The sequence below is a fragment of the Gymnoscopelus braueri genome (genome assembly GCF_963280865.1).
Source record: "Gymnoscopelus braueri genome assembly, chromosome: 22".
In the NCBI taxonomy this organism is placed as follows: Eukaryota; Metazoa; Chordata; class Actinopteri; order Myctophiformes; family Myctophidae; genus Gymnoscopelus; species Gymnoscopelus braueri.
The window spans coordinates 13,905,182-13,931,110 of NC_137624.1; the positions used below are offsets into that span (position 1 = coordinate 13,905,182).

The 25,929-nt window shown below is 43.2% G+C and overlaps 1 protein-coding gene across 4 annotated transcripts in view; it reads right to left on the reverse strand.

The window, feature by feature from the left end:
• Positions 1 to 1,450: 1,450 nt before the first annotated feature.
• LOC308078158 (glutamate receptor ionotropic, NMDA 1) overlaps positions 1,451 to 25,929 on the reverse strand; it is a gene marked incomplete at both ends in the record, with an annotated part of 39,760 nt that continues 15,281 nt past the window's right edge. For 2 of the 4 annotated variants that reach the window (XM_080419280.1, XM_080419279.1), the window contains 13 exons: positions 1,451 to 1,679; positions 16,406 to 16,551; positions 16,998 to 17,107; positions 17,508 to 17,669; positions 18,186 to 18,343; positions 18,491 to 18,639; positions 19,370 to 19,482; positions 20,013 to 20,131; positions 20,842 to 21,006; positions 22,361 to 22,488; positions 23,554 to 23,689; positions 24,353 to 24,439; positions 25,181 to 25,325. In XM_080419280.1, coding sequence (XP_080275406.1) covers positions 1,611 to 1,679; positions 16,406 to 16,551; positions 16,998 to 17,107; positions 17,508 to 17,669; positions 18,186 to 18,343; positions 18,491 to 18,639; positions 19,370 to 19,482; positions 20,013 to 20,131; positions 20,842 to 21,006; positions 22,361 to 22,488; positions 23,554 to 23,689; positions 24,353 to 24,439; positions 25,181 to 25,325 — 1,687 coding nt within the window. Of the gene's footprint in view, positions 1,680 to 6,631; positions 6,746 to 7,650; positions 7,678 to 16,405; positions 16,552 to 16,997; positions 17,108 to 17,507; positions 17,670 to 18,185; positions 18,344 to 18,490; positions 18,640 to 19,369; positions 19,483 to 20,012; positions 20,132 to 20,841; positions 21,007 to 22,360; positions 22,489 to 23,553; positions 23,690 to 24,352; positions 24,440 to 25,180; positions 25,326 to 25,929 lie in introns of all 4 variants that reach the window. The other 2 variants (XM_080419278.1, XM_080419277.1) reach the window with 2 other exon arrangements.

Here is a 25,929-nt window from a genome sequence, read left to right on the forward strand (position 1 = left end):
GAGCTTTATTCATCTTTTTACTGTTTGGGAAACCCCTCAGCATAAAGTGCTGTGCAGTGCCATATACCGGAGAGGATATGATAGTCTTTCAATCAAACAGAAGTTTCTCACTTCCAGATATTGGGAAATGGCCTGTTTTTGCACCTAACCAAGACGTGTACACTAACTCACAACACCAATGGGCTGCAAGTTATCAGCTCACTTGGATTCCTTCATGTAAAAGATCCCAAATGGCACAGTACATCAGACAGTGTGCTGCACAGGGAGGAGGTTTTACATGAAGGATCAAGTGTTGGTTAGTTGGAAAAACCTGGCCCTTTGATGCACCCCGCTGAAACTGGACATGAGAAAGACTGTGGAAGGAGAGAGGGAGAGAGAGGGGGTGTTCCCAAACATACTGTATGGCTTATGACAAGGAGACAAGAGTATCTACTTGTGATTTTACATTAAAAAATACTGCCTTTAACTGGCTGCATATTACTGATGGAAGCCTCATATACAGACCTGTTGTTATCTCGCACAACGATTGGCATTAGTTTTTTTGCACATTCCTGTACAGACAACGTGTAAATGGGGGTAATTACCATTATGTTGACATTAAGTACATTTCACGTTGATCTTTAAGCTTGAAGGTAATTCTCACTGGACAGGAAGAAAATGCGTCTGACAGATAATAAATAAAACTAAATCTTAAAGGGATTCATTATACTTTCAATACCGGACTGCGTTAAAAACACTAGCATTCAAAGTAACTATAATGAATTTCATGGAGCATTTGCAGTATCGCCATGTCAAAATAACGGATAAAACTCCTCCATCTGTTGGTAAAACTTGTGTTCTCATTCTTTGAGTAAAACTACCGCTATTAGCAATTGCCTCATTTAAAAAGTATAATCTAAAATGTTTAAATAAATGTAATCAAAAACACAGGTGCTTCTTAAAAATTAAATAAAAATACTTGATATATAGCTAAGCTTACAGTACATGTTGAATAACTGTATATGCTGTGATTCAGAAATAACACATAATACCATGGTATAGCATATAGTCCCAAAAAGGAAATGATATGTTGAAAACAGCACTACCACCAAAACCACCCAAACTAAACTGTTTGTCTATCTAAAGTAGACTGATCATGTAGATCTAATTAAAACCAGAGTGATTAAACATCACAATGCCATTTGTAAGTAAATAACACTAAATAAGAGCAAAAAATAAATAAATAGATTAAATAAGTTTCCCCCTCAAGAATATACAAGAAAGAAACGGTTGATGTGATTTGTGTTCTATGCATGCTCAGGACTATAGAAACATCTAACGTCGGATTAATTCCGACACTTAAAGGTGCAAAGGTCAGTGTCTTTATCCACTTCCTCCAGAGACATCATAGTGTCCTCGAAGCTCCGCCCAAATGGCGGTGAAAGACCTCATCAGCGAAGCTTCAGTAACGATGAGCTCCATTGCACAGTACATGACAGGGAACAGGGAGAAGACTCTCATCTCTCTCCTCTCCGTCCCTCTATCTTCTTTTCGTCTCCGTCGACTTCTTCTCTGTCTGTCTCTCTCTCTCCTTTCTCTCTCTGGGAGCAAATCCCTCTTATCGCTCCCTCTCACACCACTGTGCTGACAGACGGGTCGGACAAGTTGAGTTGGCCCGTGATGTCAGTGGGTGGATACTGCTGCAGAGAGAAGAGGGGGAGGAGGAAGGGGGAGAAACAAAATGCTGTGTCACTGTCTGGCAAATCACCCCTGAACGACAGGCGATGACAATGTTTTTCATTTATTTTTATTTTATTTGGCAAATGTAAGAATTTGTTTTCATTCAAAATAAAATAAAATAAAATGGCAAGAACGCCTGTGCTTCATTTCTGTGGAAATCTCTGAAGCAGACAGGTACTTTAACCCTCCTCAGGCAGGCTAGGCCTACTGTAAATAATAACTTTACATGCACCTTTTCTTTTCTTTTTATAAAATTGGAACCGATTTTAGTGAAGCAAAGGCAGCTCTGCTTGAGGTGGGTTAGCTTGTTTCTAAAGTGGAGTAGATGTAAGATCCTGTGAGTCTGGAACAGTGGCATTTAGTCATGTGCCGTGGAAGTTGATTCTTTTTTTCTCTTCACCCTTCCACCCTTCCATCCGGTGATTTAATTAATTAGCATACCTTCAACCAGAGGAGGCGTAACTAATTAGGGAAATCACCAGCTGTACTGCAGGGTTGAAAACCGACTTGGATTCAGACCCAGAACCCCCTTGGCACAAAATTGAATACCACTGACTTATACGTAGATCACAGCACATTTAAACCAGGCCACAGGCTGCATTTAAAACCTCATAAACACGACTGGGCAATCGTTTCCAACCATGGCTAGAGGGCAGCTCATTTAACCGAACTCATTTGTGTTCATGCAGAATTGTAGTTACTGATGGGGTTGAAGTTGAATGACGAGTTTCACACTGTGGACTGGTTCAAAGTGCTGTGTGCTTGGACAGGGGCGTCATTTGGGGTCCCAGGTGATGGCGGTCACCCCCTAACGTTCGCATTTAACCTTAAATTCAGTTATTTGATGCATGTTTTCTCCACCTCTTAAAGGTGTTGTCGCAGATTAATACAGTTTTATAGATTAATACATTCAGCACTGACTCAGTGCTGAGTGCATCTCAATCCACACCCACCATCTGGTGACATGTGACACGCGTTTTCTCGTCTGCATCCATACATTCTTTAACTACGTTCAACTTATGTTGGGCTTGTCATTATGGGTGAACATTTTCAAAAAAAATATATTTTTACATTTTATTTTCAAAAATAGCAGATCTACAAGCTCGCATCACATTGTGGCGTTTTGTGAGCTTGTAGATCTGCTATTTTTTTAAACAGGGCTTAAGTGGTCACTTTGTTTGCCACAATCTAACGTTGTTTCTTTTTCTAAAATGACGCCTCTGTGCTTGGACTCTTACACCCAGTCCCTAAATCACTATGCTTCTCTCCTTAAAGCAGAGTGCATGAAATATGCATCAACTGTGTATAGACAGTGCTGAGTAAAGCCTGATGTACACGTTGTTCACTGAAAACAACTGATTGTTGAACATCGGTTATTCTTAGTGAGCGATCCTGTCGTGTGACAAAGTATACATCAGGCTTAAGGGAGAAAGGGGAAAAAAAATCCCAGTTCCATGTTGCTATGGCAACTGTGATTTTGCTTTCGTGTAAGCCAAAAATCTTTTGACTATGTAGTCTGCTTGGGTGTGATAGCAGAAAGCCATATTTTGTACAATGCTGAGGTTTTCCCGCTGTGGTCATTCACGCAAAGAATAGCTCACTCCTCAACCATTGTACAATAAATATGGCCGTGAACAGATCTTGCAATAAGTTTTGTTTGTGTTAAATTTTCATCTGATTTGATCACATCTTCAACAGCGTTGTTGTGTTGAATCATATTCTGTATTATGTCTGTGAAACATCGGAAAGATTTCCAACATGTCAGTCGTAATCCAACTTACTCCACCTGGATTAGGACTCTCAGTGACATGTTGGAAAATATTTAGGTCACAAAATACAGAAGTTAAAAAAAAAAGGGATTTGATATCACATTAAACATGTCCGGTGTGCCACATTAGACGTGAATATTGTAATGACATAGTGTTAAAACACTCAGAATAGGGGAATGTAAAATAACCAGAACAGTGAAGTATTACTGATATCCATTAAAAATTTCCTCACCGTTTCAAATAAGCAAGATCTACAGTGGCAGAAAGACTTTTTTTTTAAGTGCCTCTCGTTTTAAGCTGATGCAGCCATTGCATTCAAGCATATGAGAATCATAAGCTGCTGTGATGCAACTAACATGCTCGCTGACGGGGCAACATCCAAATAATACCCGTTATTCGATATTCATTCAATGTAGTGCCTTAAAAGAAAATTGTTTTTCCTATAATAAACAGAGCAGATTGCTCCTTATTTCTCTGGACCCAGGAGTTGCATCATCGTATGGCTTATAAGGCCCCTATTCGGGTGTCCTCATATGTTGTACCTTGAGGGCCTGCTGTGAGTGAGGCCACTAACAGCGGAGCCCTACCGGGGTCCGGTGGACCAGCGAAAGAGAGACACTTCTCTATCAACACCACAGCTAACAGTATACAGTTAAGAGGTTACTTACATCTTACTTAACCACTTAAACCCTATATTTAGCTGCAAATAGCCGATCGACAAAGCTCACAACGAGTTGCAACGCAATGCGTTGTGAGCTTGTCGATCTGCTATTTTCTGCAAAAGCTTTCCCCACAATACGGATGCCAGGGTTTAAGTGGCTAATCGCTATAACAGTTGTCGGAAATACTACACAGTAAAAATCCAGTGCTAATTCAACTCTTGAGAGTGTACAAATGCAACCATTCGGTTAAATGTACACTCTTTGGGAGTTACAAATGCATAAACATAAAACATGTAACTACTGTGTAATTACGGCGTAATTACTGTGTAGTTACATGGCATCTACTGCTACAAAATGCTTTGTTGCAATGTTTGACTGACTGTTTCTAGTTGTACCACGACTAGGTCTAATGTACGTATCTATGACAGTTACAATAATTGACATGCTTTTAGAGGGAGAGAGGGGCAGTGTGGGCATGTGGGTGAGGGACACTGACACTCCATTGATATCCATTAATATAAAAGAAGAACACTTATATAAAATCAAAAATAATGGTCAAAGACTGAGGATGGTAAATTGATTCCATTAGAGCATCTTTTTTTTTGGTTACACTAAATCCTATATCGCAGCTTGTTTTTCTGTGTGTGCGTTTTTTTGTAATCTATTTTAGCCATTTTGTTTCACACAGAAGGCCATAAGACTAAAACTTCCACAACACAATCCAGAACCTCATACAGACAAAGTAATAACGGTGATCCCAAATCTTCTTGGCTTCAACCTCGACCCATTCTAATGATTCCCCTCCAGGGGAGAGCAAAGATGATTTAGTTGTACAACAAAATTATAAATAAATTAAATAACATCCATATAAAAGACAAGTCAACTCAAGAGAAAGAGAGAGAAAAAAAAACATATTAAAAAAGTAACATATCCAAATATTATGTACCTCAAAAAAATAAAAGAACATAATACAATGTCTATTCCAGCTCCAGAGATTGTACTGTAGCTATTATAATTTACTGTTGTTTGGTGTGAATCTGACCATGTTCAATCTGACCATGGTCAGATTTGGTCACCAGCCAGCTACGTCTGGCTGTGCAGCTGGGGCACAAACAATTGCGGGTCACTGGTTTGTCAAAATGCTCCATCCTTGTGGAAAACAACCGCCCGCAACAGCAATGAGTGGGCCTTTTATACTGGACTGTGAAAGAACGAGAACACCTCACACTATTACTGTGCTGTAGCAAACAGATTATGGAAACACATCTGAGATCAAATAGATTTAACTACACAGTACAAATCCTGGTTGTTCATTTAAATGAACTCAGGATTTAACTGTGTCAACACAGTAAGAGGTTGAGGCTTCAAAGTAGTTTAAAAGACCAAAACGGAAAAAAACAAACAAGACAAAACACACATATACACACACAAACAAAACTAATAATAATCTAATTGTCTTCACCACCTTAGAACAGACCCTTAAAGAGGCATGCACAGTTGGACAAGAACAACGACATTGGAAAATAAATACATTTGTAGTGGACAAAGAACAAAACATGGTGAAAGCAAAAGGAAACCTATAATCGAGATCCATGAGCACAATCCTGAAATAGACATGTTGGTAAAACACACTCATATTAGTTTGTTATCGAAAGGACGAGACTACCGTCGGCAACACGTCTGAAAATGACAAAAACACTGGCGCATGCTTTCCAACCAAAAGCGAACCAACAAGAAGAACCAAACAACACAAGAGGAAGTGCAGGATTAAAGCAATAAGAAAAGATGGATATAAAGTATCGAGCAATCAAAATGACAGGACACAAAAACACAAATATACACAAACGCACACACATATGCATGTGTGTGTACACACACACACACACACGCACACACACGCGCACAAACGCGCTCACACACACACACATAGATATCACAACATCTAAGGGACACAACCGCCAAGAACATCCACGTTCAAACCAGGCGCACGGAATAACAGCCCAACATAAACACCACTGGCAGACCGCTTACTGTGTGGCCCCCCTCCTCTGACACCATGCCCCCTAAGAATCCATTCAACCCCAAAAGCTGGCCCTGGCTCTGCCCACAGCCTGCAATGGCTGATTTATAGGTCTATGTATGAATTATAGAGTCCAGCTCCTGGCCTGGTCTTGCCCTCCTGCACTGAAGTCCCCTGGCCTGTAGAGGGCACTGGCCTACAGATGCTGACTGGGATGGCTGATCGATGGTGAACTGACAGACAAGTGGCCGAGGCTGCAGAGCCATGTGGAATGGGTGGAGCGGAGATGGTTGAGTCTCTCTCTCGCAAGTCGGAGATGGGGATGTGTATGTAGGCAAGAGAGGACAGAGGTTCAAAGAAGATAAGGAGAGAGAAAAGTGAACGAAGAGACAGAGGGAAGGAAGAAGCAGAGAGGAGGGGAAGAGTAAATAAGGGAAGATGTCGCTTCTTCGTCTTCTTACCGTGGTGTCTTTGGAGGACCTACGTCTCTTGATGCTGGAAGCCAGGTTGGTACTGATGGACCTAAAAGAGGCTTTCTTTTTGGGGTCGGGTTCTGCTCTACCACTTTTTCTATCCTAAAATAAATATATGTAGAAGAATTATTCATGGTCCTGCAGCTGGGGTGATAACCTTGTTTTCCATTCTCTCTCTTCCCCACTATGATAACCACCACCACCTCCACCTCCTGTACCACCACCCGCCAACCCAATGACTTTGAGGGAGGTTTCCATTAGAATGACTACATTGTTGTTGTTTTTTGTGTGTAAGAAGTTCAAATGGGGAGAAAAGAAAGCGATAAAGCCTGCTAGATGTGATAGTGGATAATGTAGTTGGGTCCATCTGTCATGAAGGCTCCGTTTAGGCAAGTCAGTTATCTGCACTTTTGTACAATATGTTTTTATCACGCTAGGACCGTACAAGATGGAGATACCCCCAGCAATGCATTGGCACATCCAAACACCCCCCAGACCTCTATAGAAATGCATTGGAATGGTTGGAGTGATGACCAGTAAAGGATGTCAGTGGGTGATACCTGCACTACACTGATTTAACCATCCACAATATCCTACTTAACACACTCACTCTCGCCTGCACACACTGCAAGCATACAACTGCATCCCCTTTACCCCAGCACACAACAGCTCTCACAGGAGGAAAAAAGCATCAACAGAAACAGTCAATGTGCCAAAAACAAGGACATTACAAAAGTCAAATTCACTAGACTCTACTTCTGTGCATACGGTTCCAACCCTGGTCAAAAGCTCTGGGGGAAAATATTGCATATCCCTGTCAAAAAACATAATATAATATCGATTTTTCTTTCAGTTAAACCGTAGCCTTACAAGATGACATTTTTAATTAATGCCCTCCCTCCCTCATTCCGCCAGAGTGCCCCACAGCTACTCTCAGTTCTGTATCTACAGCACAGCACAATAACTGGGTGTTTGTGTGCAAAAAGCTCATATTAAGGTATTCTTACATCCTGAGTCTCTAGAGAGGAAGAGGGCTGCATAGAGGGGAGAAAAGAAAAATAAAGAAATAAATATCCATCCACTTGCTGTTAGATCGTTATACTTTAAAAAGATCCTTAGGCGAATAAAGCCAACTAAGAAAGTGCGAATATAGCATAGCAAAACTAGCAAAGCAAACACCACATCCAAAGCCAGGCAGTTATGAAAAAGGGTAGAGAAGCTTCCAAGAGGCAAGTATGCAGATCAAGGAGGTAACATCAAAACAAGTCATTATTAAAGCCATTGAAATTCATTATACCCGATATCATGGTATAATGGAAATTCACCCCACACTCAGGGGAATGGGATGGAGCGTGGAAAAAACGATACAAAAGGTTTGTGAGGCCATGACAGCTGCACTAAAGCTGCCTTTAACAAGAGATGGAGGGGGACGATGGTGTAAGATTTATGTGCAGGTTCACCGTGTGCAAGGATATCTGTAAAGATGGCGGTTCCAAAAGCTGCTACTGTATATTTTATAAGATGACAGACAGCATTGTATGCTATGCATGTCGAGTGAGATGCAACTGGGAGATCAGTGATGGGATGACATTTGAGAGGAGGGAGGCAGGGGCAGTGTGGTGTGAATTTCAACATGCCAAAGGGGTAGAGTGTATGGGAGATTAGATAAGATTTCTGATAACAGAATACGCAACACAAAACAAATAGCATGACAAATCAATCCAGGCCAGCACTGGCCCCACAGTGCATCAGGTCACATGACTAGTTTCTTCTGACCACTTTAACCCTGTATTTGGTTGAGCGGAGTCCCTCAGGGCTCTATAGTAGTGATTTTTCCGTTTTCGCTCTAGATCAAGTGGTTAACCCTGGCATCCCGATTTTGGGCATATCATTATAGGCCCTACAAGCTCGGATTTACAAGATAGCAATGCATCACGACGCATTGTGAGCTTGTAGATCTGCTATTTTCCAAAACATTTAGGAAGTATTGGTTAAGTGGTGTTACTTGAATCCACCCATGATGACCATGCTAATCACACAAGTTCTCTCAGCCTCTCGATGGCTCTGCATCAGGAGGTGAGGGGCTGGCGTGGAGGATAGATGAGGGCTGGCAGAGGAGTAATGGTCACTGGGGTATTAATTACTCCCTTTTAAAACCGGTTCAATGAATTAATCAATAAATACATGAAAATGGGGTTTCCTGTTGGAAGATGACATCTCATAAGTTAGTAAACCATCATACTGTATTCAGTCAGTACTTTGTTCAATGTTGTAAAAAAAAAAAATCAATGCCCATGTGACTGACATTGGTATTTTTTTGTTGGCTTGTCTGTCCATGAGCCCCCCAAATGCTCCATTTCCTACTAGAGAGAGCTCAAATCTGGCCACTCGGAGCCCTGATGAGGTGCTGTGTGTGTGTGTGTGTGTGCACAGTCCCGGCCATGCAAGGCATGCTGCCTGGACCACCAGACGAAGAGTGGCGTGGGACACGCAACGGCATACAGCAGCTGCTCGTCTTCCATTGGAAACAGACGTGAGCCACCGTTGTAATGCACCACCGCTACACACCGCCATCATGTTCATCGTCACTCAATTGATTTGGTTCTCCGCCTCTCACGTCGTTGCTTTAAATTCGTTCATATTTGGACAGTGCACTTCTGAATAAAGCTGGCATAGCTGCTCTGTGATGTAGTGGAGACATTTTCTTTTGGGTGAATATTATACGTGGCTACACGATACCAGGACGGAAAGGCTTGTTAGATTAGAACCTCATAAGAACAATAATTCTCTCCTTTGGGGATAGCCTATAATTAACTTGATTAATAGATCCTATGTCGAACCTCGTGAGCATTCTATTCCCTAAGCTTTAGGGTAGGTTTGACTCATCAACAGCACAGGAATCAAACTCTGGATTAATGTTCGGCTTGGGCCATTTGCCCGCGCAGGTATTCTTCTCAACTTGAGTAGGCGATTATTGGGCCAGCACATTCCTTGGCAGGTGTTAGTTCAGGAAATTAAAAAAACAATACGAATCTGGGCATCTGGGTGGTGTACATGGTAAAACACTGGCCCCACACCACAGAGGCCTGGGAATCTTGCAGGGGACTGTGTTCTTTGTCACTGCGCTAGAGAATCCTATTGGTTAGTCAGGGTGCCTGTTCTGCAGGAAGGGGATCTGGGTGAGAAAGCATGAACATCATTCTGCACTGGTGAAACTCGTCCCTATCAGGGTGAAAAGAAGTGGCTGTTGACTCTCAGGTCTATCAGAGGAGACAGGTGGTTGTAGGAAGGGGTTGGTAGTGACAGAGATCACAGTACACAACATGAGGAGTAGACAATGGCCGCGTTTCCCAACGAGATTCGTAGAGATGCTGCGTTGAGCATCTGCGCAGGTTCTACGACGGGTCTTACGTGTGTCCACACAATCTGCGCAGTACCATAGCAGCCACGTAGATTTCAGCTCATGCGCTGCCTACGCAGCCTGCGTAAGAGCCTGGGACCCGGCGAAACCAACGCTCTACCCTCATTAGTAGCAGCTGGTTCTGCCCAACGTGCAATCGCTTCCCACGTCCATGGCGTTACGTTTCTGCTAAAACTACATTTGGGAGACAGAATGGCGTATCCTACTCTCCTCCTACTTCTGCGAGAGGCGTAGCCCTGCAGTGCTCTCCTACGAAGCATTTTGTTACTAGCGCCCTGGGGCGGTAGTAACACCCCGTAGCGAAATAGATCTATGAAAAGACCGACCGACCACACACACACACACACACACACACACACACACACACACACACACACACACACACACACACACACACACACACACACACACATTTAATTTATGTATATGTATATGTATGTATATATATATATATATATACACATATATATATATATATATATATATATATATATATATATATATATATATATATACACATATATATATATATATATATATATATATATATATATATATATATATATATATATATATATATATATATATATATATATATATATATATATATATATATATATATATATATATATATATACACACACACACACATATATATATATATATATATATATATATATATATATATATATATATATATATATATATATATATATATATATATATATATATATATATATATATATATATATATATTGCGGCCGGCCGGTGCGTAACGACAGCTTGCAGATCTTTTTTTTTGGGGTAGGGTGAGCGTCCTCTATGCATGAACCCGAAGTTTACAAATTGTACTGTACTCTCACGAATGATCTCTGATCTGATCATCTGATAAAAATATTAAGCAAGCCAAGTTAACTAAAGGACGTAAGACCCCAGTTCCCCTCACAAAGTCACAGCTGACGTCTGCAAGATATAAATGTATATGAAAAAAAATTAAACTACCAAAAGTAACGGCTTTCCATATGGTTCGTCCACTAGCCTAGCGGTCTAGGCGTATATCACACAATTTGGGAATCCAGCATGATAGCTGTCGCGGGTTCGACTCCTAGTACCGACGACCTTTACTGTGTCTCTCTCCCCTTTTACTGTCCGTCTATTGTCCTGTCCAAATAGAGGCAAAAAAGCCCCTAAATATATATATTTTAAAAAGGACGCAGAATGTCCCATTTCCCAAGTTTAATATGTATAAATATATTTTTAAAATAGCAGATCTACAAGCTCACAACGCCTCTTAAGCTTGTAGATGTAATTTAATGCATAAATATATTCAAACGTTGTATTTAGAGTGGACTGCTTCAGGACATCTGACAGTTGGCTCTGTCACCTCTTATGAGATGATCGGAATTTACTAGAATTTATAAACACCGGATCCATGCATATTTAGGGAAGCAGTGAGCTGGGATTGAACCCGAAACTCCCACTCGCCAGCACGACACGTTACCAGTCATGCTAATAAGCCTGAGCTCGATAGCCAGGTCTTTTGCACGCCCTTTCTCGTTTTGTGTTGTTGAAAGTCTATTCTCGGAGGTGGGAAGCCTCTCAGCACCCCACCTACTCTGTAAAATACACTTTTTGGGCAGAAAATAAAATATGTCAGCGAGACGGAAATTATTTTTATTTACTCCACAGTGCCCTCTACAGATTTTGGTTAATGGTAAGTTCAATCCTACAGATCTGTAGAGGGCACTGTGGAGTAAATAAAAATAATTTCCGTCTCGCTGACATATTTTATTTGCTGCCCAAAAAGTGTATTTTACAGAGTAGTTGGGGTGCTGAGAGGCTTCCCACCTCCGAGAATAGACTTTCAACAACACAAAACAGCCTTTGCTTTGGTGAGTAGCGAAATGGTTTTGTTTATTTTTACTACTCTTGAGCACTCGCAGGGCAGCGGAATTCCTTGTACAATCGCAGAGCGAGGGGTCTTCCAGGGCGTTAGAGGGAACACACTAACGCTCTGAACCAGGGCTGCGCTGCTTAGTCCTTTATGCATGAACCCGAAGTTTACAAATTGTACTCTCACGGATGATCCGATCGTCTGATAAAAATATTAAGCATATGGCAAGTTAACTAAAGGTATATAAATGATGCTGAGCTAAACATGTTTCCTAAATTTCGAAGTTTTATAGTTAAACGTTATGATGAAAGTCCCCAGTTCCTCTCACAAAGTGACAGCTGTTGCGCTCAACATTTTTATGAATGGTTAAAAAATCTTTTGAAACTAGCAGATCTACAAGCTCACAACGCTTCACAAGCTTGTAGATCTGCTATTTTCAAAAGATTTTAATACATATTAAATTTGGGAAATGGGACATTCTGCATACCTTTACTTTTGGTATTTTAAGTATATTTAATTTACTTGCATAATGGGGACACTTTAGTGTTTTATTTAACTTGCAGATGTCAACTCACCACTGTAATTTCATTCATAAATATATTATTCAAAAGTTGTATTTGGAGTGGACTGCTTCAGGACATCTGACAGTTGGCTCTGGTATTTTTATGATCCATTTCACTTTCGCAAAGGGTGTTTAAACTGCAGTGTAGCGGCAGACAGCACTACGTAGTTTACGTCGGCTTTACGTAGACTTCGTCCAGGAGGTCTTTACGTCTATGCTGTCTCGCGAATGTAGTTTTAGCACACACGTAATGAGAACCTACGACGGTGGTGCCTCCTGAAGCCAGTTTAGATGCCACGTAGAGCACACACAGCTGACACTAATGAAGATAGATCGTGGCGGGGTTGCTACTGCGCATGTGCGTGGAGGCTCTCACGCAGCTTCTAGGCTGCGTCTGAGCTCAAAGTCGTTTGGGAAACCTGGCCAATGACTACACTGAGGAGAACAAATAAATAGTAAAAAGAAAAAGAAAACGGTGGGACAATAGGGATTCTATGGACGACAAAAGCCCATTTCCACCTGCGTCTCTGCATGTGACGCGTGCTGTGTCACAAAAGCTTATCCTTATGATAACAAGAAACTCTAGTCTTCCCATGGATCGATCGATCAATCTAGATAGATAGATAGATAGATAGATATAGATAGATAGATAGATAGATAGATAGATAGATAGATAGATAGATAGATAGATAGATAGATAGATAATCTTCAGCTTTTAAAGGTACATTGGGGAAATTATTTCAGAGAAACAAAAATGGGTTCATCCTCCACTACATCACCATACTGTTATATTGAAAGAGCATCTTAAGCATGTTATGCCAGCCATGCTTTTAACCCTACATCTTTGAAGAGCATTGTGAAAGCCAGAGATGAGTCGAAATGGCAAACAATGATCTTCCTAAGGTAAGACTTTAAGGACATTAAAAGCAGCTAGAGCCAATAGCACATAGACAGTTACCCCATGAGGGGGCTTTGGTTATTCAGAAGTGCACATCCTCTGGAGTTACCTCCCTATGCTGAGAGGTGCATAGGTGCAAAAATACAGCATACAGTAGTACTTTGCATAATACCCAACAGTTTAAACACATATATACATACAGTACAAACATACATACATAATACAAATACACGTACAAGCAGTCAGATCGACACCAACAACTAAACACTGGGGTGGAGTATCTACTCTACTAAGGAAGGAGGAGGACACTGTTATCCTATTCGATACGAGGCTTTTTTCTCCATGAACAGTTGCATTTATTTCCTCAACAGCGGGAACTATAATCTAAATAATGTTGAATTAATTTGGTGCGTCTGCCTGGCTCATGCAGACCGTTTGCACGAGAGCCCATTACAGCGGTCATACCGTTGCAGGCTGAGTGAAGTGAACATTGTGGAGCCTCTGTACTGTAGCTCCAGGGCCTGGCTGGCTGTGAGAGCCAATGTGCAAGATGCATATCCATGAGCCATATTTGCTCATTGGTGCCTGCCGCCGGATTTATCCTTTGTCGTACAGCATGACAGCGTAGCGCACCGAAAATAGCCGATGTACAAGCTCGCAGCTTGCAGATTGGCTATTTTCGGCATGGGACACAGATGTACGACAGAGTATAATCTAAGCATGAAAAGGCAACATTATCAAAGCTGACATGGATCTGGAAGAACAGCTGCAAATTACACGTGTAGTTTCGAGTGTCCCCTCTCCTTTCTCAGTGAGCCCTCCCTACTGCATGCATTTGCCTGCCGTATGTGCCTATAGACAATGTACATTCATATGAGGGCACACACAACAGTTACATATAGTAGTAAGGTCGATGGCATGACACTTTCAGAAGGACATTGATTTGCTGACAGGCACCCGAGACTGTGATCTTATACTGTACCTTTCTCTGGCCCTGCTGTCGCTATTCAACAACAGGGCCAAAACCAGTGACCCTTTTGTCAAGGCTCTCAAAGAGCCAGCATGGCATGTGACATACAGGCCACCAAGGCCACATCACAGACTCACAGTGTCTGGGAGTGGGACCCTTGCACCCCACATGCCGCACTAACGCTGAAGGCGTGCCATGGGGCAGGGTGAAACAAGGAAGACTGGGGAGGGAGGGAGGGGGGGGGGGGGGGGTGATTGTGGGAGTTGTGGAGGGTGGTGGAGGGGTGTTACATTAGGATATCACGGATACAGTGGAAGTGATTATTCACACGGCGGCCATTTTGCTGTTACGTCATGCTCGGGGGGTGAGACCCCCCCTCCCCCAAGCATGACGTAAGAGCAAAATGGCCGCCTTGTGAATGTGGTCAACAGACCCCGCATGCATAATTGTAGTTCCCTTTCCCAGAAGGTGGCATAAACATTTCCTGTGGACGAAAAAACGCAGATATGGATGATCTCCTCCACTGTCACACTCAGGGCAATCTGGGAACCCATCGGCAAAAAAAGGAAAAAACAGTGCCCTCTGTTGTTTTTTTATCCTTTGAATTTGACTCTGGGGGGACCTCCCAATAGAATGTGGATAACAGGATGTTGGCCGCTAGGTCCGCCCTCAGCCCTCCACTTCCGGTCCACGTGTCTTTGTTTACATTCTGTATCCTAACATTCCTTACTACACACGTTGTAACAGGAGCTCCCGACAGATTCCGCTGCGGAGCTCTGAATCTGTCTTGAGAGATTACACTCAGGGTGGATAATAATTAGTCAGTTTCCAATAGCTTCATTTGATTGGCTCAGCAGCAGATTTGAAACCGGAAACACACAACCCCTTCATATGCGTTTCAGGTTTCAATCTGCTGCTAAACCAATCGAATGAAGCTATGAGAGCTATATGAGCTCTAATGAGCTGTGAAACTGACTGTTTATGCCACATTCTTTACAAGGGAACTACAGTTAGGCACAGAGCCTATTGAAGGTGAGGGCGAGGGCAAATCATGTTCTTCAGCGACTGGACTCAGGACATCATGACTCTATTGCAGCTTAAATTGCTATCTGCTTGAGCGGACATTGAGTTGCACAAACAAAGCGTTTAGTGTCTGCCACATGGACACCACACAGGTTATGAGCAAAGTTCTAATACTGTACCAATGCCGTGTTCTGCTGTACAGCGATGATGTGTCATCCCTGACAGGGCATTGATTTTTAGTCATTATGCTATTTGTGGTGTTAGTTCCCAGCTGCTGTTAGTATGGCTGCCTGGAGTCAAGTAAGTCAATAGAGATATGACACTTTCAAAGTGCATTGAAAATGAAATAATCATTGCTGTATCGCAATTACAGCAATGTGCTAGGCCATGCCTCTTGGCCTCATCATCTGACCTTAATATGAAACATTACAAGCGCCAGAGCAGCAGCATAGAACTACCAGTTCATGCCATGGATGGGGAATGCAACATTATTATCATTGTTATTAATTTTTTAAAGAATTCAGATATCCTTATATAAGGGCCACTTTCTCTAATCAGTACTCTTAAGTGAAAGGTGACTTGAGGTGAAGATGACTCTGCTAATTTGTTACATACTAACGACGGAGTCCCACCAACTGCTTGACTTCCAGAGGCATCCTTACTGTCCTGCGGGTACACACAAGAGACATGGGCATGGTTGGCCTCGGGGCACTTTACCAGGACCTATACCGCAGCCGCTGGGCGATGCGCTTCAGTGAAGGCACCAGAGATCAACGTGACCGCCTCTCATAGCTCTGATGGACTAACCAGCATTTCAAACTGCAAATAAAAAAATCTCTCTATATATACAGTATAAAGGCAGCAGAGGGGTCGAAAGATGGAACTCTTCCACCAAAAGATGAAGGGGAGGGGGGGCTGGGGGTAGTTGATGAGTCCCCCTACCCAGCTGTCCCCCCTACACCCTGAGTGTGACAGTGGAGGAGATCATCCATACCTGCAGGTTTTTCCTCCAAACATTGACGGCCGCAAAGGCCAGCTGCATCTGCTTCCTGCGGGCGTCTTTATGGCGCTTGTAAGCGATCTCAATAAAGATGAGGAAGATTCCTGCTGCAATGCCTCCAGCCACCAGCATGAAGACACCTGTTGGGGGATGAGAGGGCAGCACACACACACACACACGCACACACACACACACACACACACACACATACACACACACACACACACACACACACACACACACACACACAAACACACACAAATGGCAGAACAGTAGAAGATGAGGCACTGGTCTGTAACCCTTCTGCTCCTACTGAACAAGACCTGGTTTTGCAGGTCATGGTCAGTAGTCGCCCCCCAAAATAAAAACAAAACGAACTGCTTCCACCTCGGCTGCATGGCTGCAAACCGCACAATGTGAGAATGAAAGGTGCACGGTCGGTGCCATAAGAGCACATGTCCACAGCGAAACACACGAAAACATTGAATTTGAAAGGTATTGGACAAAAAAGGGCTACAGTACCTTACCACTGCAGTTTTTGTCCAATCACTTTTAAAACGGTTTCTTTAAACCAGAGGGACCATACCTGCCATATTCTCAAAGGTGAGTGTGGCCGGGGCATTGCTCCTTGAGTCACACTCCTGGTATCTCACCCAGGTTTTATCTAGGTCTTCCATGAAGCCGTTCTCATGAGAACTGTAGGTGGGGGGGGGTGGGGGTGTGGGGGTCAGGAGCGGTAGTGGGGAGAAAGGTCACAAAGTTAAAACACGCCCCCCCTCCCTCGAGCCGCTGACTACCCAGACTGCGACTCAAGACGAGAACACAAACACGGAACAGCCGGACAAGGTATGTTTGACAGACAATAAAGACAAGACGAAGAAATGACCTCAGAAGCGACAAAAGACAAAACAGACAGATAAGACAAAGGGTGGGATAGGGGAGGACACAAAGAGAGAAGATGCTAACAAAAGGCAATGTTTTGGTGTGGCTGCAAAAAGGTCAAAAGATATGACCAAGAAATCATAAAAAAGGAAAGAAAGACAAAACAATGAAACAAGATGTCATACGAGTAAATGCTGCTTCGGCTGGGACAGACCTGAGAATGGCCAGGGACACATTCTGTTTCCAGGGGCTGTCCTTGCGCATGCCTATGCCAAAGCCCGATCGGAAAAACAGCTCTCCCGTGGTCACCAGGTCGCACTTCTGCGAGGCTTCAAACTCCAGCACCGCAGAGTCCCAGATGAAAGCATGCAGCTTGCTGTGGGGCAGGGGAAGGGAGGAGGAGCGGGAGGAGTAAGGGGAGGGGGGGGGGGGCGTGGGTAGGGAGGGGGGGGGCGGGGGGGAGTAGGGGTTACGGTGTAACAGTACAATGATTTACATACACATACCAACTCCCCCCTCCCTCCATTCTCACCCACACTGAAGAGTGCGTGTCAGTCAGCGTATACCCAGCCAACGTTAACATGAAATCCAATGTCGGACGGATGAGAGCGTGTCCCCCCATTGGATTCCCCCCATCTCAAAGATGTTCCTCAGCTCAACGTTAGCTTAACTTCACACTGGAGGCCAGTGTGAGCCACGTCCAGGCCTCGATTCTGGGGGCGATGGGCCCGGATCAGAGAGGACGCCACAGTAAGTCCTGCGGTGCCCTCCCCTGGTCCAACGGTCCATGTCCCTGGGTTGGCCTGGACTGGCCCTTTGTATACATGCCTTACTGACAGGCTGAGCCTGTGGGCCGACCAGTTATAGTCGGCCCAACCTGGCCGAGACTCACTTGTCACGCACGGCTTGGATAGCTTCGGCGGCACTCTCATAGTTGTGCTTCTCCATGTGACGGTACATGGTGCTAAGCTCCACCTGCCGCCGGAAGTAGATGTCCACGGAGCTCTGCTTCACCGTGGCGTAGATGAACTTGTCTGATGGATTCCTGAGCTGTGCATGGCAACGAGGAGAAGAAGGACCGCATGGTTAAAAGTTTTTATTTTAGCCATTTTTCATAACCTGGTTTTATCTAGAACGACTTACAAAGTGCAGTGAACAACCAACAACAGGACCGATTGGTCAGGAATGCATACATACTCTCGGGTCATTGATGCCGGTAATGCGCTCCTCAGGCCGGTCCAACACCAGGAAGGCTGCCAGGTTGGCAGTATATGATGCCACAATGATCATGGCAAAACCAGCCCACACCATGCCTAAGATTCTCGCTGAGAAGCTGCGCGGCGCACCTAAATGTTGGACGGGTGCAAACAAAACATTGCATTTAATTCGTCAACAATGAGCATGTATCTAACTTTGCAATCTGTTTTACAACAATGCCTACATACTCTGCGTCGCGCCCGACAACATGCACTCCTTTGCTGTTCTAAAATCTCTGTAAACAAAGGCCTCTTGGGGCAAGTTTTTTGCAAGCTGTGTAAAAACGAGAGATGCTACTGTGGTGTACTGTAGCTGCAAAGCAATTAGCAAATGACTGCATCGCTGGCAAGATGTGAGCCGATCTGGGCATGCTTTGTCATTAAGTTTTAAGTTTTAATTAAGTTAAGCCAGTGGTCTCCCAACCTTTTCTGGATCAGGGCCCACTTGAAAATCTCAAAAGTGTTCGTGGCCCACCCATCTGTCCACTTAACATCTGGTCAAATGGTCAAATTATGTGGTCAAATGGGGGTCAGATGGAGCACGTGCATTTTCAGAGCATGTTTATCAGTCAATTGTGTTCCGGCTTGGATCAGTGAAACTAACATAGTATACACAATGAAAACACATTTTCGAAGGTTTTCAAGAAAAAATACACATTATACACAAACATTATATTATGATTCAAATCTTAGTGTTTTTTGGCCAATTATTTGCAATATCCTCACGGCCCACCAGTGGGCCCCGGCCAACAGGTTGGGAATCGCTGGTTTAAAGACATACTGTGTACAGCATATAAGGTTTTTTAATTCCAGTTTTCACCTTCTCCTATTCCAGAGTTCAACAACACTCCCCAGGAGAACCACATAGCGGACGATAAGGTGAGGGCATCTTCTTCCTCTTCTTCACTGTTTACTTTAAACCTTCCAAACGGGCTAGAGGAGAGAAATCGGGGGGGAAGGTTGCAGGAGACAAGGGTGAGATTTTTGGGGGGAAAGAATGGAGGAGGAGAATACCCTTACTTACAGGGAGGGGAAAGGGGGTGTGGAGGGGGATCGACATGAGCAAAGCAAGAAGCGAGAGGGATTCGACCCCAATGGAAAGAGAAAACAGACAGAAGAAACGTTTTGCCGCAGACGGACAGAGCAGTGAGATGGATTGGAGGCGATCTTCACCTACACCCTCCCCTGTGCACCACTGAGATGAAGATCTGCAGCCCTCAGGAGGAGAATGTAGATAGACACACACACACGCACGCACGCACGCACGCACGCACGCACGCACGCACGCACGCACGCACGCACACACACACACACACACACACACACACACACACACACACACACACACACACACACACACACACACACACACACACACACACACACACACACACACACACACACACACACACACACACACACACACACGCACACACGCACACACACGGAGGTTCCTCTTGTACCTGAACCGGTCTAGTAGGTAAAGCATCACCGCCACCACATGCACCGATAGACCCACCAACAGCCACAGAGTGCTTTGGAACGGCTGCATGAACGAGTCCAGCGTACTGCGAGGGATTTCCTGGAAACACACACCACACACGGTCATTCACGGATCTTCTCCTGTCTTCTCCTAATCACCTTGAGCCTATGCCTGATTTTAGGGCAGTGGTTCTCAAATTTCTTTATTATATTTCAAGGACCCCCAAGTATGCATTACTTGAGGGACCAAATCAAATCAAAATGTATTTATATAGCACATTTACAACAACTAAAAGCTGAACATGGTTAAAAACAAAACAATTCAAAGCATCGAAGCAAAAGAAACATCAACAAATAATATGCATTGATCAAGAACAGAATATGAAAATGGATCCGTAAGGGTCCACTTGGTTCCATTTGTACACGTCTGAGTTTCAGACCTGTAAGGGTCCATTTAGTTCCTAACTATCAATCATTTTGCTCTTTCCCGGGACCGGGACCCGGGACCCGGGACCCCCAAGGGTCCTTGAGGGGGTTCCGGGGCCACTTTGAGAACCACTGATTTAGGGCACGGTCACACATGCACAACCGAAAGGGGAGAGGCCAACGCATGCCAAGTCGTCAAAAGAGGTAAAGTTCAACAAGGTTCGAACACGACAATGTTTAGTAGCCAAATGCTCCACCCCCTTTGCTCGCATAGAATGGAAGTAAAAGGGGACGCGACTGTTTCCGTCGTGCAGGTGTGACCGTTTGATGCCGCCACATGCCGAAAACAGCCCTATACAAGCTTGCAGGTGTGGAAAAACATACCTTTTTAACGAGGATGGTTAGGCCTTGGTACTTGAAGGGCTTGGAGAATTCAATGTACTGGGCTCGTTCATTGTTTATAGTCAGCGGGGCAACAATCATGTCGGCCAGACCCCCCAGGAGCTCTCCCATCATCCCATTCCACTCTTTCTTGTTGCTGTTGTTTACCTGCAGCCATAGAAGTGATGGGTTAGTGTTAGAAATACATACATTATCTGTTTGTTTTTTTCTCTGCCAATGAATATTGCCAAGCTGAACATAGCCTACATGGTTAACACCTCACCTTGAACTAACATAAATGTTCGATGGGATGTCCATTGATATCGAACATTTTTGTCTTGAGCAAGAATGTATAGTAGGTCTATGTGTTAATAAGGGTTTAGTGTACACTATGATGCATTATTTCATAAGTGAAGACTTAACCACTTAAACCCTATAAACTTTGTTGACCGGGGTCCCTCAGGTTTTTATACTTTTTCATATGTTCACCGAAAATAGCCGTTCCATAAGTTCACAACGAGTCACGGCGCGTTGTGAGCTTCTATAGTGGCAATGTTTGCCAAATGTTTGCCAATTTTCGCAGAAAATTCACCTATTATGACATGCCCAGAATAGGGATGTTAGGGTTCAAGTGGTTAAACTTTGCATGCAAAGCAATCCCTAAATAGACTGAATGGTGTTATCTGGCCCAGAGCATGTAAATGGGTCCATAGAGAAGCTCTGCTCAGTCAATGTTGCTCAGCTCATCCTCGTCCCCATAAGTTTCAACATTTAGTCCAGATTGCAGCTCCAGTGGAAACAACGCAATACAACACGATGGTGAGGTTCCCCTTGAGCGCTGACTGTGAGTCAGCCTCCCCACTTCTTTTTTCCTGACCTTATCCATTAGTGGGGCAATTCAAAAACTGACACCAGATCAGCGTCTATGGCCAACTTCACACTTCTTGCGCCAGGTGTTGGCCCCCACTTTTTGGCCCCCACGGATCTTTGTTCTATGACTGCGCATTGGGTTCAGCTTTGGAGGTTAGTGAAGTTAGTGATTTGTGAGAAACAATAAAGCATTCTGTGAGAGCTGTTAACAATGTTGATTCATAATAAACTAGAATGGTGTGCTCAGTGGAACACATCTCCGCCAGGCCGGGTGGAGCTTCATAACTGGGCAAGTCTATGATGTCAGTCACACTCACAATGGCGTTATCTGTGATGACTGCTATTTGGGAAAGGTTTCAGCCTTTCGACTGACTTCCGTTATCACATTTTTGTTAAATATTTTTCAAGAAATTTGGCACTGATCGATCTAGTGGTTTGCGAGATGAGCTCTGAACAGACAAACCAACAAACACAGGGTAGAAAATGTAATCTTCCCCCTTGCCTTCGGCCTGGTGGAGATACTTTATCATTCAAGTGAGGCATACTGTATAGATTCATGACGTGAAAAATACTTAAACATCTTGCATTTCATGCATGTTAATTAACGCATAAATAATAAGACTAAAGGCCGTTCCTCGGATGTTACACTGACCCTCTCTTGCGTTCCAAATTTCCCATCAGCCACCAGATGCACTTCATAGGTAAAGTTCATGGTCATGGCCAACTTTATCAGAAGATCAACACAGAATCCGTAACAACACTGCGGTACAATTGGGCGTCCTGTAACACAACCAGCAGACCCTGCAAGTTACAATCGCTCTGGAGGGAAATACATGCATGTATAAGGTTAATCTTGAAAAAAAAAAAAAAAGAGCCTTATACAGCCAAGCAGCAGCGCACATACATGAAGCAAAATGTATCTCACACACACACACACACACACACGGCATACTCACAACCAGTGGTGGAAAGTAACTAAGTACATTTACTCTTTTACTTTATTTGAGAATTTTCATTTACATCTCAAGAGGCAAATATTATACTTTTTACTCCACTACAATTATTTGATAGCTTTAGTTACAGGGCTAATTCGCAGATTTAGATGATTAATACAAAACATACATTACCGGTAATCACTTAAGCCCTACATATATGTTGGCTTTTCGAAAATTGCCCAACTACAAGCTTACACAACGCATTGCATTGTGACACTTTGTGTGAGCTTGTAGATGAAAAAAAATATATATTAAAAAAAAAAGGTTTTACTCAAGTAAAACTTAGAATACACGACTTTTACTCATAATTGTATTTTTATATTGTAGTATTGCTATCTTAACTTAAAAAAAAAAAAAACCTGAGTACTTCCACCACTGCTCACAACAACGACGTTTGCTAAAAACACAGGCACATGCCTGCACTGTTTGCAAGAAATACGGAAGCCGACGGACGGTAAAGCCATTCCCCATACATCCTGTACACAACGTACTCAGCCTTGATTTATACGTCGTTGCACGCCGGCATTGTGCACCCAAAAATTGCAAATCTAAAAACTCACAAATGCATCGCGGCTGTGAATGCGTTGTGAGCTTGTAGACGGGCTATTTGTGGCGAGCAACACCGGGCACACAACCAAGTATAAATCAGACTTCTTCACACTCCGTTCAAAGCAAAGCACGCACCCAAACACTCCACGACATGAGAGACGATCACACGCACAGTATGGCACACTCAGCTACATGCATACATATATAGATACCTACTGCATATATATGTATGCATCTCCTGGAGATGGTTGGCGGTTGCAGTAAAAGCACAGAGATGCTATAAACGTCCCTGATGTGTTACCTGGGATGGTCTCATTGGGGCCAGTGCAGATAACCTTTTTAATTAAGACTCCATTAAGTGTCATTTCCTCCTTACAGGTCCCGTCCAGTTGCGTGGGTTTCACATACACAAATGGCTCCTGGTGTATGGTCACTATCTACAACAGATGGGAGAGAAAGATGTTTATCGTGTAGGGATATTTTCACCCGGACAGAAAGTCTGGAATGGGCAACCAACCACCAGGGCAAGAACGTATGCAGATAGTACACGTATGCGTATACGTGCACAAACACATGCACACATAGATAGAAGTTTAATGAAATTAATTAAAGGACACAAAAGTTGTGAAGAATAGTCCTGCTGGCACCATGAAACATCAGAAAAATACAAATCATAACCGTATGATCCATATAACAAATATGCTTGCATAGAAACAGATTTACCTGAGTCCTCGTCTATAACACAAAGATATTATGTTATTTGACATGTACTGTATTGCTGCAGGTCCATAAGACCTGTGTATATGTACTGTATGTGTATATGTGTGTATGTATGTATGTATGTATCTGTGTAAACCTAAACCAGTGGTTCTCAACCTTTTCTGGATCAGGGCCCACTTGAATGTCTCAAAAGTGTTCGCGGCCACCACCACTATTTTCTTTTCTTTTTTTACATGATTTTCCCCCCCATATTAATATTACCATTCAAATCTTTTAGTGTTTTGTCAATTATTTGGGGGCCCCCTTGCAATATCCTCACGGCCCACCAGTGCGGCCCCGGCCCACAGGTTGAGAATCGCCGGTCCAAAGTCCTGCCGTACCTTTAGTCGAGTGGACATCTGGAAGCCCCGCGGTTTCTCCGTCTCTCCTCCAGGCCATATGATCTTCCTCTGATTGTTCATCACCACCTACATGGAGGCAACACACACTTTAGCAAAGAATGCTGCAAACAATAATGTGAGGTTGACGAGGCTTCATCGCCGGGGGAGTCTAAACGCGGATGAGTCAGCTGGTTTATATAACTGTAGCTGAGCCTTTCTTTTCTTTTGATTACCAAGCATTTTGCGACATCCTGCTCATGGGGTGCTTTGGTCTTTAGCTTGTTGTTGTGTTTCGTCATTCCTCAAAATAACTGCCCTTGTATTATTACACTCTTTCTGTAACCATTCTCTTAATGTCATATTGTATCATATCTCTGCTGTCCGGCAGGAACCAGCTAACTCCAAAATGTTCATTTTTCAGGAAATGAAAAAAACAAAACAAAAATGGAGTTAGGAGGTTTTGTTCATCATTGATAAGAACAGCTGAATGGACCTCCAAGCTCACAATGAGGTTGGAGGTCAAAAGGAGGTGGAGCCTGGAGTCAGCAAAACCAGCTAACTCAACCCCCCTTTGCTGGAGGTAGCTGGTTTAGCAGAAAGTTTGCGAGTTTGCTCGGATCCAATGGAGTTAGCTGCTTTTGTCAGAAGCACTTTTTAATACTTTTCATTGGTTCAATATTTATTTTTTACCAACACACAGACGTAAAGGGTGTTCAATAGCACTGATTTATGGAAAAAAATGCAAAAGCGGAAAAATGGAGTTAGCTGGTTCCTGCCGGACAGCAACGATATATTTCTTGCCTATATTATACTGAACTTTCAGCTGACCTGTGTTCCATTGTAAATGCCAACTTGAATGAGTCGACTCTTCTGGTAGTTGAGAATACTGTAGTGAGCGAACTTTCTGTCTCCGTCGTCATTGAACTCCACACGCCCCGTAAGGCCTTCAGGATACTTGGATGACATCAGTACCCTGTTGGAGGTAGAGGATACAATTATGCATGGATGCACACAATACATACATCATATATTTGTAGTGTATACAATAGGGATGCACCGATATATCGGCCAAATATCGGTAGCGGACGATATTTGCCGTTATCGGTCAACATTGGTATCGGTTTTTACTCTATGGTGTTTGTGATATGAAATGTAAGCTTACCATAATCACAGTAAACATCATAATGTCATATTCAAGGGCTTTTTTTTTACTAACTCCAGGTGTGTGTGTCACTGTCCAGCTGACGCACGTTGACAATCGCTAATGTTACTTGCATCAAGTAATTATGTCGTGTTTCTGCAGATTCAGTACAGGTCTTATAATGAAGATTTATTTGTTTCCCTGGCACAAACGGAGGAAATAATAACACCAAAAACGAAAAACAATTTAAACATTAATTTAAACATCTGTATCGGTTTCGGCCAAGAATTTCCATATCGTCATAGAGAAGAGAAGGAGAAGGAGAAGGAGAAGGAGAAGGAGAAGAGAAGAGAAGAGAAGAGAAGAGAAGAGAAGAGAAGAGAAGAGAAGAGAAGAGAAGAGAAGAGAAGAGAAGAGAAGAGAAGAGAAGAGAAGA